Raw genomic sequence first — 16,732 nt, 5'->3', positions numbered from 1 at the left:
AACAAAAAACCAAAAAACACCTACCTTAAATAGAAGTATTATCTGTTTTTGATGCTGTTTAATAGATGTTTTTTCCTGCTAAGTGTAAATCTTCATGGGTCCTGGTAGCACTTCAGCAGCATTTCCAAACTAATGAGCTGCTAATTATTGGCCCAGCCTGGCTAATTGGTTTTGTTAAGAGTGTATTAATCTAGGTAGAGCTCTGAGCTAATGCAGCTTTGCTGCTTCTAGAACTTGAGCTGATGTGTTCAAAACTCTGACTTTAAGCTGTTCTGCATGTACAGGCTCTGGGTACTGTGTTTTGTCTTAGGAGACTTGAGGGCTGTTCTCCTGCCAGTACAAGTGCCCAGCTCCAGGTCCCAAGAATTGCAGACATTTGACAGGTTACCCCAATTTAAACATACATACTGTGCTTTTCCCTTCAGCATGGCAGCACTGTGGTGGAGCTTCAAGACAGCAGCAGGCTTGATTTTGGCAAATGTCACAGTTCTGTTTATGCAGACAGGTAGGCAAGGTAGCTGCTGTAAAACTCATGTTGGTCTCCATAAAATTGCGAGTTCAAGCAATCTTGGATGAAAAGGCAAACTATTTGAGGCTGCTTGGCCTATGTTATGACCCTGGAGTTTATAAACTTTTTCTTAGAAAAAAGAAAGGAAGGGAAAGGGAAAGGCCTAAGGGAAACTCTATGAAGCATTCTTTAGATGGCTACCTCTCAATGCAGCTTTCTAAAACTTGGTTAAAAAATGGTATCACTTTGGTTTCCCATCAGCTGGTGTCCCATCCTGCTCTCTGCAGCTTTCAGTTCAAAAAGTGATTGTACACAGAGTTCATACAGAGTGCACAACAGAAGCCACAAAGGATTTCTTCATATGCAATAATTTTGTGCCAGTTGAAGGAGAAAGTTGAATGAAGGGGATTATGACTGTGAAAGGAATGATGTGATGAAACATATTTACCTGGGAATAGGTTCTTACTGATGTGATGTTTTGCTTTTCTTTACAGACACTCTTCATCCCTATGAGCTTGTTTCATACAGGGACCAGAGCTCACTGGTCAGTGGGTGTTAGATCTTCCCTCTGAAGACAAATTGAGTTGGTTACTTCCTACCACAATGGGTTGGGGTTGGTGATTGTGTTTGCCCACCACGTCCAAGTTAATGGTGTGCCAAGGATAGATGTGAAGCAGGTCTTTAGCTCCATATTGATGTGGTATCTTCTTAACTCATCGCAACGCCTTGAGCCCACGGCAGCACAGGATATGGAGGCTCTGGAAGTGGATGACATTAGCCCTGCCTTGGAAGTGACTGAAGACTTTTTCAATAGTTTTGATACTAAGCTTGAAAAGATTGTGCAGCCCTCTGAGGTGTATGGCGTACAGGAGGTCCCAGAACTGGTTGGGCATGAGGTATTTGATCAGATAACAGAGAGCAGGAACCTGAGGAACGTCGCCTCCTTGGCCAAAAGTAGCCTCATCTGGGATCACTGCAAAAATGGCCTCTTGGAAACCAAAGCTCAGACAGTGTTCCCTGCCAAAGACCAGTGCAGGGTGCAGAGGGGAACAGCTGCTGACAACCTTGCTTGGGCAGGGGAAGGGGAGACCACAGCTTTTAATATCTTCAAGATCTGCCAGCGGCGGAGAGATAGGCCTCGCTCAGTGAATGACATCCTGGTGCAGAATGAGGAAGCCTCCATGTTCAAACCAGGTCACAACAGGTCACGCTCTGATATCAGCCATGTAAACTGGAGAGTGGTCTTCACAGGCACCTCCCTGCAGCAGCCACCTGCGCCTGGTCAGGACAATAACTGTGCTCTGCTTTCCTACCTGGCATTAACCAAGGGAGAGGATATCCAAGGAAACACAGGTTTGTGCTGGTACTTTGTTTATGTTTATAGGAGGAGTTTCTTATCTGATTTTAATATTTGTCTTGAAAGAGGAGCTGAATGTTAAAAAACACAAAAAACCCACTCCAATCCAACTGTGAGGTAACTCTTAAAAGAAGAGAAATCAGTAATGCTCTTTTGTCTTTGATGTAACTGTGTGTTTGCCTGCCTAAGGATAATTTTTTAAACTTCCCTTGATTTCTGTTCTTTTTATGGTTTAAATATCTAAGCTTGTTTTGCTTTTTGCTTCTGTCTCACTCAGTTTGACTCAGGAAAAAATGATTTATTTGCTGTGTATTTCTGATAATTTCCTTGAATGATTTTCCCAAACTTAAAAAAAGCTTTGAATGCTAAAGCTATTGGGAGAATGGCAAATCCAAACAAAAGCAGTTTTCATAAAGTGAAAGAGCAGCCATTAAAAAGAGAGTGTACAGAACTTTACTGTAAGGCCCAAGATCTCTGTTCTCTTTCTTTAAATAATGCTGAATTTTCAGTCCATAAGCAAGTAACAGAAACTAAAGCACTCAATTTGTCAGTATTAAGGTATTCCTGCCAGCATTGTGTGGGGCACAGGAAGTGTTGTTATCAGATTGAGGCAGGCATCTCCAGTGAGCCGTATGAAGCGGTGTTTCAGCAAGTGATACTTCTTCCTTTTCCTTCCTCAAGCACTGCACTGAAGAGGTTCTGCTCAGGGCTTTGGAAACACTCACCCCGTGTCTCCATCTCCATGATTTATTTTGGAGATGCCAGAAATGGACCGAGCACTTGGAGAGGAACAGCAGCTAGTGCCACAAAGATTTTTGTAATCTAAATAAAGGCAGGGCTTAATTAAAAATCAAGGGATTGTGAAAGGGTGCATGCATGCATATGGTGGCTTGACTCCAGTTATGAATAGATGGCCTGTTTAGGGTTAAAACAAACTTTCTGTGTTGGGTTTTCCAGTAAAGTCAGTGACATTGGAACATGTAAAGCAGGTGCCTAAGTGTTTGTGTTTGGGGAGATGTGTGTGTGTATAAATATATATAACATGTAAGTATGTGTAAGTGTATATATAGGTACAAACATTTAGGTTATTGTGTTCTATTGTGACACAGTTGCTGTAGCCCAAGGAAGGGTGTTCTTGGTTGACAAAGGCAAGTGCACCTGCTGTTACTTTTGTCTAGGGAGATATATTGCTTCTTGTAGAGTGGAGTCTCTGTTCTGTATCTTTCTGTGGAAAGGATGCAGAACAGAAATGCACTCACAAGTCTGGAGACAGAGCTCTTTGTTTATGTCAGCTGTATCCTGGGCATCTCCTGGGTTTGCTGTGTAACAACTTCATATGCCCACAGAAGCTCCATTAAAATGTAGCCATTGAAGATCTATGTCCCTGATAGTGTTTTAAGCTTAATTTGTGATTCTGTGATATGAAATTCCCATGGACCCACTTCTCGAGGTAGTCAGTGCTTGCTGTGTGCCCTACAAGAGCTTTCTGTATGGAATGTTGGAAGGCAGGGGTACCTCCTTTGAGGAAGGAGAGCTTCTGTGTTCTGAAAATACACTTTTTTAACTTGTTTCCTTTACCTGTTCTGTTCAGCAGCTGTGCAGGTTTTACAAGGTAGCTGTGCTATTTCTTCCCTCTGTGTTTACAGGACAGCCTCACAAAGAGTTTGCTGCTACTGTGAGCTGACCTGAAAAGAGAAGTGCAAAAGCAAGAAAGTAGGTTTTGCAGATGTGTATCTGTGGCTACTAATTATTCTCCAGAAAAGATTGGAGAATGTATTTGGAGGTTGGATAAAACCTACTGCAGTTGCTGAAAGGGTCATAGTGGTTGCCTCTTTAGAAGACATCCCTTTTCAGGGTTTTAATCAAAATTAAATGAATGCTGTGAGATACTGAGAGGACCTTCAGCAACTCCTGTCAGTCCTCACTGCTGTAAAAGACTTCCCTCTGGAGCCTGCAGAGGTCTCCCAGTCCTCCAAAGCTGTCCCAGTTACTGCATACATGAACTCTTCACTGGGTTTTTTTCCTTACCTTTTCCTTACCATCATAGTATACCCATTACTGTGGGCTTCTCTGTTCCTGCTGCTTGCTCTTTTATGAATCATAGAATCACGTAGGTTGGAAAAAACCTTTAAGATTATCTCCTCCAGCTGTTAACCCAGCACTGCTGACTCTACCCCTAAACCGTAATACAAATAAAATGGCACAGAATCCTTTCCATGTGCTGAGAAAGAAAAGGACCTGAAAAGAAGCTGTGCCTTTTGGGGCAGTATCTTTGGCCTGCTGGTGAAAGAACTCATGTGCTAGAAATAAACCCTGTTTGTGCTATGGGGCACAAGCAGGAAGCAGAGCTAGCAAAGACAAAAGTTGTAAGCAAATTCAAGGCAGGCTCTTGTGTTTCTGGGCATGTGGCCTGGCAGACAAAGAGAGAATACTGCTCATGTAATATACCAGCTTGGCTTGGATTTTTAAAACACATTGTTTTAAACACAGCATGGCTTGATGGTCAGGTGGGTGTTATTCAAACACTGCCCCTCCCGACAGTGTGGGTGCTACAGTACTTTTCCCAGGTAGCTGTTTTGTTTGCCTGCTGTGCCTGTGAGCTTGGGGAACTCTAGAGCTGTCACTGGGTTGAGCACCTGCACGCTGACTGACTGAAGGATACATATCTGCAGACCCTGGTGGGAAAACAGGTGGGAAGAAAAGACTGTATTTTTAAGTAGGAAGATAGTGGACATTGTGGATCTGAGGCACAGTTTGTCCCTGATCTAGAAAATCCCTCCAAGAAGGTGACTAGCCCCACCCAATTTGAGAGAATTTTAGGTCCCAAATATGTTTTTTAATAATGTTCTGTTTTGTAAAAATCCGAGAAGAAAACTACTGACAAAAACTCTGTAACTTACATTCATCACTTACGAAGCATCAGAGAATTCAGAGACGAGTGCCCCTTCAAACTCCTCACGAACTAGGCATCTCTCCTTCTGCTATTTTCCAAGTTACTTGGAATGACTGTTGTCAGAAATGCTTCAGTGGTGGAAAACAGAGTAAGCTCTCCTGCCATGCCAACTGAGATGCAAGTACAGTCAGTTGTTCTGGAGTGTGTGTCTTCTGGACATGCTGCTACAACATTTGGCCTCTCTCTCCAGGGGTGGTGGTTGCACCAGCTGCCCCAAGTGTGACAAGTGGTAGGTGGGTGCTGGGCTGTCCTGGTTTCAGTGCTATGTGCAGCGTTCCTATCTGGGACAAGGGGGCATTTCCCAGTGGAGAGGAGAGATGCTGAGGAAGATATTACTCTATCCCCAGCTGCTGAGTCTCTCTTTGTTTTCCTCTGCCTTCTTTCACCTCTTTCCTTGAAATTATAACTCCAAATGGCTCAGATGTGAGCCATTTACTGTGATTATTTTCTTTTTTTTTTTTTTTTTTACTCTTCTTCAATTTACTCTGCCTGTCTCCATAAGGAGGAAAAGAGATGCAGTTTCTGTTTGGAAGGTGGATAGAGAGGTGGTACCATTTGCTCTCTGAGTAAAAAGGTATTATCTGGCACAGTGCATGTGGAAGAGATAAAGGAGCAGAGCTGTGAGATGTGTGTGTATGTGCAGCATATGAATTCAACCTGTCTCTGCCAGCATCTATTGCCCTGGCCTAAACAATACGAGGCATTTGAATGTTAATCAAGGTGGCTGCTTGTTCTGTCCCAGTTTGAACGAGAGCCATTGGAGCCGATTTCACAGAGCTTGAAGGGAAGGAGTGGGGTGAAGGAGGTAGAGGGGGATGTCTCTGTGAAAGACAGGGAGAGATAGCCTTTCTCTAACTCAACAAAAGACAAGCAAACCTGTGTGTGGATGAAGGAGGGGTGGCTGGGGGAAGGTTATGAGTTGTCTTATTATGGAGAAGCTTGAACAGTCATCTGTACTTGATGGAAGCGAGAGAGATTGCAGTTGGAGCTGCAGAAGCGCTGCCTCCCTGATTGGATTAATAGAAAGGGAAGATGACTCTAGAATGGCTGTCCATTATCTGCACTACAAAGGGATTAGTGTGGGTTTCAGAGAAATTAATGGCTTTTGAGTTAGTGCAGAAATACTAATGAATGTCAGGGCCAGAGATGTACTGTGAACAAAATTGGTTCTCTTTCAGTGTGTCCAATGTGTGTGCACATCTGTCTATTTGGGCTATCAAAGTGTGCTTTTTCTCTACCATTTTGGGTTATAGATTAGGCTTTCAGTTTTCATATTTAGCTGAAATACCCTCGAGTAGTTTATTGATATGCAAGGTATAGTTATGCTGACCTTTTTAGACCTGGTGCCAAAATAGCAATTTTTGAATTTGTTATGGTTTTTGCCATATCTGCAGGAAATCTCTGTAGATGGAGTCCTTTGAGCATGGTGCTAAAAACAGGCTCCATTCTGAGTGTGTGGGTAAATGGGGAAACTGAGGCTGAGCTGTCAAGGTGAAATCTAAGTGCCTCCTTTTTGTTAGGGTGGCTGCAAGGTAGCATCCTTCCCCCATTTTTAACCCCCGTGAGATTTCTATACCAGCATTAAGTATATCGAACAATTAATTTCCATGTATGTTCATTAAGTTTACCTGGAGCTTGTCTGCTTAATCCTTATAAATCCTTAAAAGCTGGTCCTCGCTGAAGAGCTAGCAAAAACTTTTACACTGTTTCTCTTCTGATTCTTTCTCCTGCCCATAGAAGAAACTGAGAATTAGCTATAGGAGTACTTGCAGCCAAAGGCTGAGCGTCTTCTTAAAATGAAGGTGACCGCCCAAGGTTGCCCCAGTAGGTGTTAGAAGCCCCTGGACAGTAACTAAGTTCCTCAAATACTCAAGAGTCCCTGACTCTCCTTGTGCTCCAGGAGGACAGGCAGACTCACCCCTTATCCAGCAGTGGTGAGAGCAGTTTGGCCAGCAATCTTGGCCATATTAGCTGGGAAGCCCATGGGGATGTAGTTTCTATACTTTTGTTTGGTTTTGTTTCCAAGCTTCATCCAGTCTAGATGTTTCTGTACTCTTAGCTCTGTGTTGCAGACATCCTCAGTATACTCAGAGATGATATCTAAAGCTTGTTAGAGTGTGGTCTGTTAACATGAGTGTAACTGGTTAAGCTGAGATGCTGGAAATGTTTTATGCCTCCAGTTATTCCTGTTTCAAAGGCTGTCAGCCCCAGGGTGGAAATCTTGAGCAGACCAGTTCTTGTATTGCTGTGGTCTGTAATGCTGTGTGTTAAAGTCAATTGATGCTGATTTTGTTGTGACCTAATTTGCTGGACAGTGGATGAGGAGCTGTTTCCAGGTTGCTACCTTGCTCTTGTGCCAGGAATAGCAGACTCTAAGGGAGACAGACAATTAGAGGCAGAAACCTTTACTTGTGAAGTAAAGGTTGTGTCTGCTAATTCTGTCACTGTTTGTGAGTCAAGATCCAGCACAGGTACCCTTAGTTGAAGGGTAAAGTAGAACTCAAAAGGGAGTAAGAGTTTGTTCCTCAGGCCTGCGTTGTTTTGGGATGCCAAGTGTTACAGTTTGTATTACAGTGTAGTAGTGAATGCCTCTGGATTTATACAGGGACCAACAAAAATTGCCTAGAGCCACATGCCTAACCCAAGGTGAAAATGTGAATCTTGCCTGTGGTGGCTGAAGTGGTGCAAATCAGATTGGAACAAATTCTGTATGGAAACCTTTTTTTAAAACTCAGAAATGCTTTAGATAATTCCTTTTAAAAGGAATCACCTTTGCATCACTTTAGTACTTGGAGTGACTTGTGTATAGCTGGTTTTCTGTAGATAAAGAAGATTCCCTTTGCCTTTGCCTTGGGCTGGGGTTTGTGAAATGGTCTGCTCCAAAGCACCTGAAGTGCTGGGATGCTCCAGGTGTATGTGTTTGAATCCTTCTGGGTAGCCTCTCACTTTTAATTTTTGGTCATGTCTGCTACTCCTGAACCTGATTCTCATAAATCAGCAAAACTCTGGAGTAAACAGAGCTGCACAAAATGTTCTGGTCCCAGGTTGTGCTGAAATGCAGTAGGAAACTGCTGTGTTGGGCGCAGGTTTGCATTCACCATCGGTGCAGGTGCCAGTGCTGTAGGCAGGGCTGGCAGCAGGGCTGTTCCAGCAGCCCCTCCACAGGACACAGCTGTGCCCATCAGCCACAGGTGGGGCCTCTTTGGCAGAACACATCTCAGGAGGGGCACAGCACTGGCAGCTGTGTCAAGAGCAGCTGAGGGTAGGAGGATGAGAATGTGCTCCAGCCCCTGGGGAGAACGTGGTGGAGCAGGATTTCCCTGCAGGCCCATGTGGAGAATGTGGAGATTTCCTGAAGGAACTGTAGCCACAGAGAGCTCATACAGGGATACATTTAACCTGAAGAACTGCAGCCCCTGGAGAGGATCACGCTGGAGCAGGGGAAAGGTGTGAGAAGGAAGGAGCAGCAGAGAGGAGCTGACCAGATACCACTATGCCCTTTGCCTCTGAGCTGCTTAAGATGGGGGAGGCGGAGGTGGTGTGTGTGAAAACATGAAGTTGAGCCTGGGAAGGAGCAGGAAAAGAGGGGGTAAGGTGTTTTAATTTTTATGTGTTTTTCACTATCAAAATCTTACTTTAGCTGGCAATAGATTACTTGATAGTATTGTCCACTTCTGGACTAGGTTCTGGGAGACCTGCAGTGTTTTGTTGCTCTGCTATTACTGTCCTGGATAATTGCTTTCTCAGGAAAATTGCTTTGTTTTTCTGTTCCTCTATTTCTTTGTTTCTTTTTGTAAGGTGTTTTGATACCTCTGGGTAAAAAAGTGCTGTATTCTCAAAAGTGCTGTGTTCTCAAAGTGGCTCAAAAGTAGAGTTAGTGCTTGTGTTTGATAATTATAACCTATTACATGAAGATTCTTTCTGTGATCCTATCTTCAGATGTGCCATGTATGAGTAGGAGAGATGTAGAAGCCAGAATGATGTAGTAATTTGAGACAATTTAAAAAAAATAATGTAATAATCTATTTTTTTTTTTCCTCCAGAACACAAGACAGTGTTCTCAAATCTTCTGAAGAAGGGATACTTGGAAGTTAGAAGAGACAATGACAGCTACTGGCAAACCTGTTACGCTGAACTGTCTCAGTACAAACTGTACCTCTATTGCTTGGACAGCAGTGGCAACCAGACTCTTCCCACTGTGTATCCACTCATGCGTTTTCAAAGGGTCGCTGTCACCGGTGGCATTGAAACCAAGGTGGTGGACACTGTCCTGTCAGACAGCTCACAGCTACAGCTGAAGGCTGAGTCCTCGTGGGAGACATTGGACTGGGGACAGAAACTTTGGGAAGCGGTACATGCTTCTGGGCCTGCTTTTACAAGACAGCAGGAGAAACTGGAGAATGTGCCAAAGCCTGAAAACAACAGTGAACTTTCTCAAACTAACGGATTATTAGAGAAGCCTATGGAGCTCTTCCTATCCATGAATTTGACTGAAAACACTAAAGAGTACCAAAATATTCTGAAATCAGGGACTCTTTACAGGTTAACTGTCCAGAATAACTGGAAGGCATTTACTTTTGTCTTGAACAGGTCTTATCTCATGGCATTCCAGCCTGGTAGGCTTGATGAAGATCCCCTGCTGAGCTACAATGTGGATGTGTGCCTGTCAGTCCAGACAGATACTCAGGACGGCTGTGACTCTTGCTTTCAGGTCATTTTTCCCCAGGATGTGCTGCGCCTGCGCGCAGAGACGCGCCAGAGGGCCCAGGAGTGGATGGAGGCACTGAAAGCAGCAGCCAATGCCACTCGAAGTTTAACTCAGAACCCACAGGTCACGCTCAGGAGCAAGCCTGGAGATCGGCCCTTTGGAAATGATCTTAGAAAGACCAAGCGCCAGTCTGTGACCACCAGCTTCCTGAGCATCCTGACCACACTGTCTCTAGAGAGAGGGCTCACAGTTCAGAGCTTCAAGTGTGCAGGTGAGCAGCCAGGTTGCAGCATCTGCACCTACATCCCCTCTACAGGAAAAGTAAATCACTTGAAAGAGCCTGTGTGTGTTTTAGCAGCACAGCTGTTCCCTGCCTCTCACTGTGGCTGGAGTTAGCCTTTCTCTCTGTCATATGTGGAGAAAAACCTATGGGATAGTCAGAGGATTATCTGCTTTTGATGAGCAGTGCTGAAACATTAGATCCTGCACATACACCACTACATGGGCCAGGGCTGCCTTGCAGGTGGCTGAGCTGTTTCCTTGATTCAGGACACTGTAAAGGTGGTGCAGAATCAAAGGATCAAAGGGGTTTGAATTCATTTGTTGTCTGACTCGAGTCCTGTAGGCAAGATCATGTTTTTATCCAGTTTGGGAAGGAAGTGAAAATAGAAAGGATGTGTCTGAATGCAGTACATTGTCCTTTTACTTTAGCAAGGGTACCTGTGTGGAGCAAATTTGGGCACCTTATGCCTAAACTATATTATCTGACTTGCTTTAGTTACACTCACTTAGAAATTGTCAGCTCAAGCAGAAACAGCTCTTTTGGAGACTTTTTCTCTTGTATTATGTGAGCTGTGGTGGTCGTGCCTCTTCTCCATACTGCTTTGGGGTGTGGTTCTTATGTTGCTCTGGAACTACACATGACTCTAGGGAGTATCAGTTTGGGCCCTAGAAGTACTGGGCTGCCCTCAAAATTGTCTGTGGTGCAGTTTGGTTTGTCCTTCTCTGGTAGCCATCTGCAGGTCGTGTTCCTGCTCACCTCTCCATAGTGCATGGAATCCACCTTGGCAGCTGGAGCATCATGAAGGTTGGCATCACTGCAGTTAATGATTTGGTCACAGTATTTGGGCCTCTGCCTGAATTCAGCTCTGTTCTTGGCCACATTTGTATGACTTGATTTAATTTGTTTTATATTTTGTTTAATCTTCTGACTGAGGTTCAGGAGAGTTTCAAGTGAATGTTTTCAATTACCTCCTCTAAAATAGGATCAGGCCCTGGGATGGCAACAAAATACATGTATCCAGTGTGAAACACATTTTAGTTTTGCTTTATGTAGTATGGGAGCAGACTTTTCTCTGGGAAAGCGTGGATTCCCTCTCCCAAACGTGAGATGATTAATATCCACTCACTCATGCATTCCCCACAAAAATAAGGTGCTCTGACCAGGGTTGCATGATGTCTTTTCCTGATACACCTGAGGCATTCTCAATACTCCTGTGGTCTCCTTTTAGTCTGCCAAACTGAACAAATGTTCTTGTGGAGAGAAACTCTTTCTTGAGTTGTGGCAGGTCTGTGGGAAGTTGGTCACTGGGATTCTCTGTCCCCGAGGATGGGGATTCACAGCACTTTCTGTAGGAGCGAGTCCTTTGCCATTCCTGAGACCCTTAGGGCCGGCTGGAGCTTGGAGCTGTTACCATGGTGCAGAGAAGGAAATAATTTTAGTTATAACTGGGAGAAACTGGGGAAACTTGTTTGGCTCAGTAAAGTTTGTGCTGAGGAGGCACACGGGCAGGCTGAGCCTCTCTCCTTGTTCCTTGCTCCCTGCAGGCAGTTGTGCCGTTCAGCATGGGCTGCTGTTTAACCTGAGGGGCCTGCTGTTGGTAATTACGGCTTGCAGGCATTGAGAGCGCTTTTCCCCAGGGCTGCTGGGAGGGGTAAGCTTGGAGAAAGATGAGGAGGGGGGAGGAAGAAAAGTTTTGCTGTGAATTCTTCAGCCATTTAGTGCAAATTCCTGTAATTACCGTCTTTGTGTCCTGTCCCAATGGCACATAATACAGCAGAAGCCTTTCCTAATTGAGACCTTACAGGAGGTACAAATCCCTCCTTTGTTCAGCCTGACAAATTAGTGCCAGAAAGTGGCAAGGTCCGAGTGGGAATCAAAGGCAAGCAACACAAAGATGGAACTTACGGCTACAGTAATAACCCTCTCTAGTCCTGCAGGGGTGGGAGGGAAGGAAAAGTAATGACCAATGAAAAATGAAGGGTTTTTTTGTTATAAATTCCCTTGACATGACAGCACCTCAGGGCTGCTTTATTTATTTAGGAAAAGCGATTAAATAGTAATACAACAGGGCAGACCATTGTCTCTCGAGCTACCCCCCTTCCTGCAGACCCCTGCTGCCTTGGCTAATTGATTGACAATGAACCTCTGATAAAGAAGGTTGCTGGGAGGACCTGATGGGGACAGGCTTTTTAAAATTTATTTTCTCTTTGCAGTCTTTGTGGGGGTCCCCTCCCCGTTTGTTTTTTTTCTTTTTTTCCTGTTTGAAATGCTCTCGGCATCCCCTTTTCCTTTTCTCCCTCAGTAAAAGCTTTTTAAGGAATTGGTCCCAGACAAACAGCTGATACTCACAAGCAGGTAGGGAAGAATGTGAATGTCTGTGCCTCGCTATTGACAGGTTTATCTTGGAGTCTGGCTAGCACTTTTCAACTCGTGATATAAGCCAGGGCAGTGGTGTCAGATGTAGTCATGGGGCAGGGAGGACAAAGTGTTGATACCCTGGAGTCAGAAGGGCAGTTGGAAAAAAATTCTCTTTTGCTTGATCAGCAGACACAAAAGCTTTTCTCCACATTTCTAACTCTGTTTTACTGCAGAGGGCAGGGCATTACTTGTTGTAATTTGAAAAAAAAATGAATGAACAGGCCACTGATTAGCAGTGGAGAGGCAGGGAGTTTATAAACCCTTTTAGTTTTGTGGCCATTATTTATATTTTTTGATTAGAGAAAGGCATCTAGGGAAAGGTAGGCATTTCTCCTGGAGGAGCTCTCCTAGAGGTCTGTAAGGAGCAAATACCCCCAGGTGCCCTTCACTATCGTTATTTCTTTGTCATGTGGCATCACTTTTCTATAGATGGGGAAGACAAATGGCCTTTGCCCTTGCCTCCTGTTTTTGCATAGCTCCTGTTCTTTTCATGGCTCTCTTCTGTTTCACCTTTTGTTTTCTTTCTCTCCGTCCTTTGTTAAAACAGACATTTTTTCCAGAGAAGTCAGTTGTGTCTGCCAGGAACTCTGTTACTTAGACAGCAAGTCCTAATGGATGTGGGAATTTCTGCCTCTGGAAAATGTGCTCTGCATTTTGTGCTTCCATTTGTCTGTGTGGCTTTCCATGCTCCTCTTCTAGGGTGCCTTCTGTCTTTTCCTCCCTGCTTCTCCGTGTCTCCTCACTTGCCAAAACGATAAATACTGCTATTAGGGCTTGAATGACTTGGCTGGCTGAGCTGAACACTAGGTGCAGAGAAGCCGGGGTTAGTAAATGTGCTATTTCCTGAGCTTGCAGCCCTGGCAAATGAAGCAGCAGGTGGAGAGCTGCTGTCTTTCAAGGAATCGTTCCGCACCTAGTGCTGTGATCCTGTGTGTTGCTGGGGGACAGCCCAGTGCAACATGCACGGGTCATGCAACCTCTGCTCTATCTCAGCCCCTTGGTCTGGACTCAATCCCTACTGCAGTAAAAATAAAATTCCTGGATCGTCCCCCCCCCCCCACCCCCCCCCCCCCCCCCCCACCTTAGTGAAAATAAAGTATTTCCTAATAGATTGCAAGCCAACAAGTGTAATTTAAAAACAAAACAAAATAGTCATGTGCAATGTCAACTTTGTTCAGCTTCTCAAAAAGCCTTACATTTGAAACTTCTCAAATACAGATAGTTGAGAAGCATCCTTGAATTTAGCAAATACTTAGTGAACTGTCATTACACCCAACACTTACTTGTAGCATGTCACTGAAATAAAAACGCTAGAGGATAAACCTAGAAAATGCAACACAATAATAAAATACCATAAGGTCCTTTGGAAGGTGTTTAGCACTCTTGTCACATTTTAGTTCTCAATAACCATTGTTCTCACCTGTCCAGGGCTTTTAGGATTGTGCTTTTTCTAAGTGCTGTATTTGTTTTGTGCTTGGTTTCATTTCAATTGATCTCTTTCTTCCAAGGCTTCAGCAGCGTTTTACCTGCCCTGTATTTGAGACTCTGTAAAATCCCCTAGGAATGTTTTGTACTGTAAAGGTTTCATTGTTTAGGTATCTTCAGGCTTTAGTCTTCTAGTGTTGTGTGTGACTTTCAGGCCCTATTTCTATTCGTTTAAAAGTAAAACTTCCACTGCTAGCAGTAGGATTTCTAAACCAGCTGAGCAGAAAAATGCATGGTCTAAGTTAGTATTTGGAAAATACACCATGTTTAAACAAGGTCACTGACTTGTTGGGAGGAGTGGGGGAAGAGTTTCCAAACAAGGGTGACTGGAATTTGTGTGGCAGGGAGCATTTTATTTGCAGTGGACCTACATGTTTCAAAACATGAGTTTGCTGGGCCACAGTGCTTCACCATATGACAGCTCATTTTGGACAAAGATAGGAAGGTACCACATAGTTGGGTTGATTAAACCTGTTTATCAGTGATCAGTTATGATCACAGAGGCCATTTAATCTTCATTGATGAGTTCCTCAGCGCAGTTCTAGGATGGCATGACTAGAGGAAGTGACAGTGAAAGCTATCAGCTTTGTCTGGTAGAAGTTGGGTCCTTCACCCTCCTGGGATTTGGCTGGCACCTCCACAGAGTGAGATTTTTGTCTTCATGGGATTTCATTTGGAGTTGACCTGCTGCTGCCTGGAAGTGCAGTTTAGATAAGTACTTGATCAGTTCAGTGCCTGTTCTGTGCCCTGATGTGCACTTTGCAATTACCTGGTGTTTAAGTGACTTCTTTGTCTCAGCCCTGCAAGAGGAACTGCTGATACAACTGTTTTGGCTGGTGAATCTACAAATTCCCCCTGGCAGCCTTGAAGGGTGCCTTTTCTGCCTCTGTGGGGATAGGTGACCCCATTGCTCTAATCTGCCCCTGCCAACAGCTCTGCAGGTTTTTGGTATGTGCTAATTTATTGTCCTGTTGTAAGCTCAGTTCTGCTGGGTGTGAACGTGTCTCTACTGTAAGCATAGGCTGTCCTTGGCTATGCCTTGTTTCTTTCTGGCTTGTGGGTGCCAGGTATGTGTTCACTACCTCCAAAGAACTCTTGGTTGTCTGCGGACCTTTTTGGTCCATTTGTTGTCTGAAACTAGTCTTGAAGGATCTTTTGGCGTAGAGTTGAAAGAAAAGAGTGCCCAAACCAGGCAGACTAAATGTCCAAGTTTCACCTTTGTTGAGATGGAGAAAAGCTACATCTGGACAAAAGGAGGTGTTTTTCAGACCTGAAAATTCCCAACACTTGTACATCACCCCCACACCCCCACAGTTATTCTCTGGAGAACTCAGAGTTTCTTCGTGACACTCAGAGTTTCTTTCTCATGTGCAAGAGAGAGCTTTATTTGTTGGGCTAGCATCTTTTAAATCAGTCAGTCCAGCTTTTGCTACTAAAGACTTTACCTTCCCAGAAAGGCACAGGCATCAGCACAGCACTTTCTCTGCAGTTGCAATTTATACCAGGTTCCTGAGTTGGTTTGGGCCATGGCCATTAATTTAGTTTCCGAAGAAAGCAAAGGTTATGTTCCAATGCTGTTTGCTCAGTTTTACTCCTGCCCATAACATTTGGATCTACCTGAATGTTCTAACAAAATTTGATGCAGGAGAAGAGCAAGCAAAGATGTGTGCATCTCGGATGTGTCACAGAAGCCAGCATCACAGGGAGCCCCTCCTAATGCTGCTCTGGAAAAAAAATCCTGTGAAGTGTACTGTGCATTTGTTTGGCATCAGAATGTCCTTGCAGATGTGCAGCCTTGAGGGACAAACACTGAAGGAAAATGGCTGCTTTAGGGTCCACTGCTGCAAAACTAAGGCATTTGTGTGTGTGTTGGCAAGGCTCTTCCTCTTCTGCCACATGCCAAAGCAGTGTATTATTGCAAAACTATTGCATGTGGATCAAATCAGGGGCAACGTAAAAGAAATTACAGAACAAAGCAGAGGCCACCTGCTAGGAAGGGTTTAGGTTCTGTCTGGCCTTCTGCAACATCTATAGTCTCTGACATGTACCTGTGTTGTCTAAATCTGGATAGTTCATATACCCAAGGCAGTGCTGTGGTAGTGATGAGTGACCAAGAAGAAATTCAGCCAAATAGCATTGGTAAAAATATGTAACCACGCTTACTGCACAGTTGTTCCTTCTGTTAAAAGGAGGTACAAAACCAGTTGTGTATTCAAACAGAAACAGAGCTGGTTATTTCTAGGTATGCTGATGCTGTATCAAATAAATGAAACTTGGCAAAGCAGGTAGCCTTCAGTGTAAGTCAAAGAGCCAGCAGTGCAGGGGTAAGTGGTCTTCAACCTAACTGCAGAGCAGAAGTGAAAACTGGGTTAAGTAGAGACTCATTTTGCTAAATGGCCTGGCTGAGGGTGCTGGCACCAGTGTTTGCTCTGATCACACAAATTGCTGGCCTGCTCTGTTCTCTGCTCTGCCTTCTCAGTATGTAGAACCAAACATGAATGTAATTGACTGTGTAAGTGGGAATGCCATTATTAATTATGCTTACATTATCTCCTGACTTCTAGCTGTCAGGCAGGCTTCAAGAGCTGGCCCAGAGAGTGTTCAGTTCCCATTCCTGATCCAAGAGAAGAATTGCTGAATCCTACCAATAAGTCATTCCATGGTAGATCCCATTTCCTTCTGTCAGGGAACAGTTCAGAGTCTCAACAAAGCACCAGATACTGCAGAGAGTAATCCTGCAGAGAATAATAAGGGTATGGGGAAAAGAATACCAGATTAGTTTGAGGTGCATGGTATTATACCTGAGCACTGTTGTCCTGCAAACACAGGGAAAGGATTGGAAAATGTGCAGTAGGAGAATGCAAACTGGCCATGTGTTAAAAGGGTCACAAACAACAGCTTATGTGTAAAGTATGTCTTCAAAGCTGTTTGTAATTTCCTCAGAGCATATTCTCTGGGAAGAATATAACTTTATATTCTTATAACTTTGCCACCTCTTAGAATTTGACACAAAAGGTAAA

At 44.1% G+C, this 16,732-nt stretch overlaps 1 protein-coding gene across 2 annotated transcripts in view; it reads left to right on the top strand.

Annotated features, from left to right (window-relative positions):
- The first annotated feature begins 1,006 nt into the window (after window positions 1-1,006).
- PLEKHM3 (pleckstrin homology domain containing M3) overlaps window positions 1,007-16,732 on the top strand; it is an 83,830-nt gene continuing 68,104 nt past the window's right edge. For both annotated transcript variants that reach the window (XR_005952549.1, XM_041403341.1), the window contains exons 1-2: window positions 1,007-1,861; window positions 8,862-9,797. Coding sequence is in view for 1 of the 2 variants with exons in the window: in XM_041403341.1 (XP_041259275.1) it covers window positions 1,204-1,861; window positions 8,862-9,797 (1,594 nt within the window). In the remaining variant the exon portion in view is untranslated. The remainder of the gene's footprint in view (window positions 1,862-8,861; window positions 9,798-16,732) is intronic.

Source organism: Onychostruthus taczanowskii, unplaced genomic scaffold (assembly GCF_017590055.1).
Source record: "Onychostruthus taczanowskii isolate IOZ18803 unplaced genomic scaffold, ASM1759005v1 scaffold20, whole genome shotgun sequence".
NCBI classification, from domain to species: domain Eukaryota; kingdom Metazoa; phylum Chordata; class Aves; order Passeriformes; family Passeridae; genus Onychostruthus; species Onychostruthus taczanowskii.
The sequence above is the reverse complement of the archived record's forward strand: the minus strand, read 5'-3'. Positions and strand labels throughout refer to the sequence as shown.